The following is a 2822-nucleotide window of genomic DNA, read 5'->3' as shown; positions in this document are numbered from 1 at the left end:
TGGTCAAACTTTTCTGCTTATATAGCTAAGTATATACTATAATTAAATGTAAACTTCTATTAGGATTAATTTTTTCCCTTATTATTGGCTCTGTACTGATGGGAGATACACACTACTTTTGTTATTTTGTTGGATGCTTTTTCTCTATGTATCTGGCTACTTGGTAATTCATTCCAATTAGTTTTTCCATATTAGCTTTTTATTTGTACTGTCTGTATAGAAAATCATTCCAATTTATTTTATATTTTACCCTTAATACTCAAGTACGGTATTGGCATTTGCTTTTATAATATCACCTATAAGGTGTGGGACTTCATTTACTAATACATTTGCTGGGTTTTGTTGCTTACTAATACCACATACAAGTATAATTGCCTAAAGTAATTATAACAGTTTTTTAGCTATATATTTGCTTTAAAAAAGTGGTTAATTGTAAGCTACAGGAATAAAATAATGTTTTTCTCTATAAAGCCACTTTAAAATCATGCCTAATACACACTTAGAGAAAAGGACTCCCATCCAAAAAAACAAGTCCTTTAAAAATGGGGATTTATAGCCAGGCAGATCAGTGCCCTATAGTCCCAGCTACTTGCGAGGCTGAGGTAGGAAATCCCTTGAGTAATCTCCTGGGAGTACTGCCTGGGCAACTTAGCAAGACCCCATCTCAAAGAAAAAAAAAATTGGGATTTATCTTTTATACATGCTATATGTCTTATATTCTGACAAATACAGTAGTATGTTTTAACATATGAAGAGAAAGGAGAAAGATAAATGAGGTAAAGGAAGCATAAACAAAATTTCTGGAATCAGAAATGGCACAAAGAGTTAAAAATATTTTGGGCAGAAAATGGAAGGAGATAGAGTCAAACAGCTTTGAATTAAGGAGAGCTCCAAATGCCAGATCAAAGTTAACACTTATGATGGAATTAAAGTAGGAACTATGAAGAACAGGAGGTTCTTCAATAGTTTATAGTAGCCAATTAAGTACCAGTTTAGGTAACGAAAACAAAAATTTAAGCCCTTTCAATTCTATCTTTGTAAAATCTTATATATGTACTCATCTCTCCAATCTCCATGGCCTTTGTTACTCTTAACCTAACTAATCTTCCTGTTTCGTGTTACTTAATTTTATACACAATGGCAGGACTCACCTGACGTTTCACTAAACCTTCTGGTGTACGCTCTATCCTACTCCTTCTTCCATACCTTTGTTCATATTGCTCCCTTAGGCTAAATGCTCCTCCTTCAATATACGCTCCATTCATTCACCTAATAAATAGTTTATGGCATCTACCATGTGGAGCATGGTTCTAGGCCTTGGGATACAAGGATGAAACAGCTAAGTCATTACTGACCTTCTGTTCTATTGGCAAGAGGAGAGAAATAAGTAAATGAGCTATTTAATTGCAGATAGTAGTTTTTGCCAGTAAGCAAAATAGGATAATGTGATGGGTGGTACTACTTTAAAACAGGACGGTCAAAGTCCTCTCTAAAGATATGACATATGAACTGAGACTTGAATGATCTAGAGCCCCATGTGCCATTAGAGAGGCTTTGGGAAAGTTTTAGACATCAGGTAACTGCCTCTTCCAAGTCTCTGATAGATATTTTTATTCAGTTTATGATACTTAGTTTTTCCACTTCACCACAACTTCTATACATGCCTGACTATAATCTTAAGAAAGGAATCCCACTTTATATTCCTCAAAGAAATGTGGAACATTTTACATTAAAAAGTATACATATGATATTTGCAGATCGTATCTGTAACAGCTAAAGTGAATAACTGAATGATGAACTTAACAATATCTCTGGGAAGTGGGACTCAGAGGAAAGAGGTACCACTACTTTACTTTCTGTAATGCTTGAATTTTTAAAAACATACAGTTTTAATTATTAAGACAAATAGCAACGACTAATATGTATGAGAAACATGATCTTAATAGTTTTCAAATCATAGCACATAAGTAACTTCTGCAGTGTATCTCATTCCTTAAGAGAACAACAGCCCCTCAGATTAACACGTTCATGCAAAGTATGAAACCATTCACTTTGGTCAATCAGTTTGCCAATTAATTCACCTAAATATATTTCAGAAGACTAGTTTTGGGGTTTTGAAAAAATTGCTTTGAACTGCTGCAACTTAGATAAAATATTTTCCAAGAACAAAGCAACTGGGTCAAATAGTTTTAAGTTCTAAATTAAATTAAAAATTTTTATACCTTAAATATGCTGAATATTAAACACTATAAGCAGAATTAAATTTACAAAGACAATAATATCACCCAGCAGACTGAAATGTGAGGGATCTGCTGATCAGCAATGCATTCTACGAGGGAAGCTAATCAGATGGTTACTTATTAAATATGGATAGTATCTGTTGTTTTTTCCTTAAAAACAAAACAAAACAAACAAAAAAGCAATGCTCTGCTGTTGGGGTCGGCGGGGGGAAGCAAATGTAAGTCATCTACTAGCCAAGTATAACGGTATTAAAGTTAGTTCATCACATGTGCTCCTTAAGTTTTGAGGCATTATAAGCACAAGAAATGATCATGTTAGAAGTGTATAGTTGGCAACTGCTAATACTACTACTACTAACCTGAATCGTTTGAGGTGTAGTCTGAGAACCTGAGGTAGGTGGCATATCATAAGCTGTTTCTGGGCTTCTGTGAGTACAACTGGTTTTGAGGAAAACCTTCTACGCTTTGCTGTAATAGTAAAAAAAGAATGAAAATCAAATTTAAGGATACAAGAAAAAGATGAGTAAACACTTTAATTTAATTCAGTCATGAACTAATTAAATATCTATTGTGTTACAGGCA

General features: G+C 33.7%; 1 protein-coding gene across 1 annotated transcript in view; it reads right to left on the bottom strand.

Moving 5' to 3' along the window:
- Positions 1–2645: 2645 nt before the first annotated feature.
- Positions 2646–2822, bottom strand: part of USP44 (ubiquitin specific peptidase 44) — a 6707-nt gene continuing 6530 nt past the window's right edge. The window contains exon 2 of the mRNA XM_012664035.1: positions 2646–2708. Coding sequence (XP_012519489.1) covers positions 2646–2708 — 63 coding nt within the window. The remainder of the gene's footprint in view (positions 2709–2822) is intronic.

The sequence above is a fragment of the Propithecus coquereli genome, unplaced genomic scaffold, assembly GCF_000956105.1.
Source record: "Propithecus coquereli isolate 6110/MARCELLA unplaced genomic scaffold, Pcoq_1.0 Scaffold85, whole genome shotgun sequence".
Taxonomy (NCBI): Eukaryota; Metazoa; Chordata; class Mammalia; order Primates; family Indriidae; genus Propithecus; species Propithecus coquereli.
The sequence above is the reverse complement of the archived record's forward strand: the minus strand, read 5'-3'. Positions and strand labels throughout refer to the sequence as shown.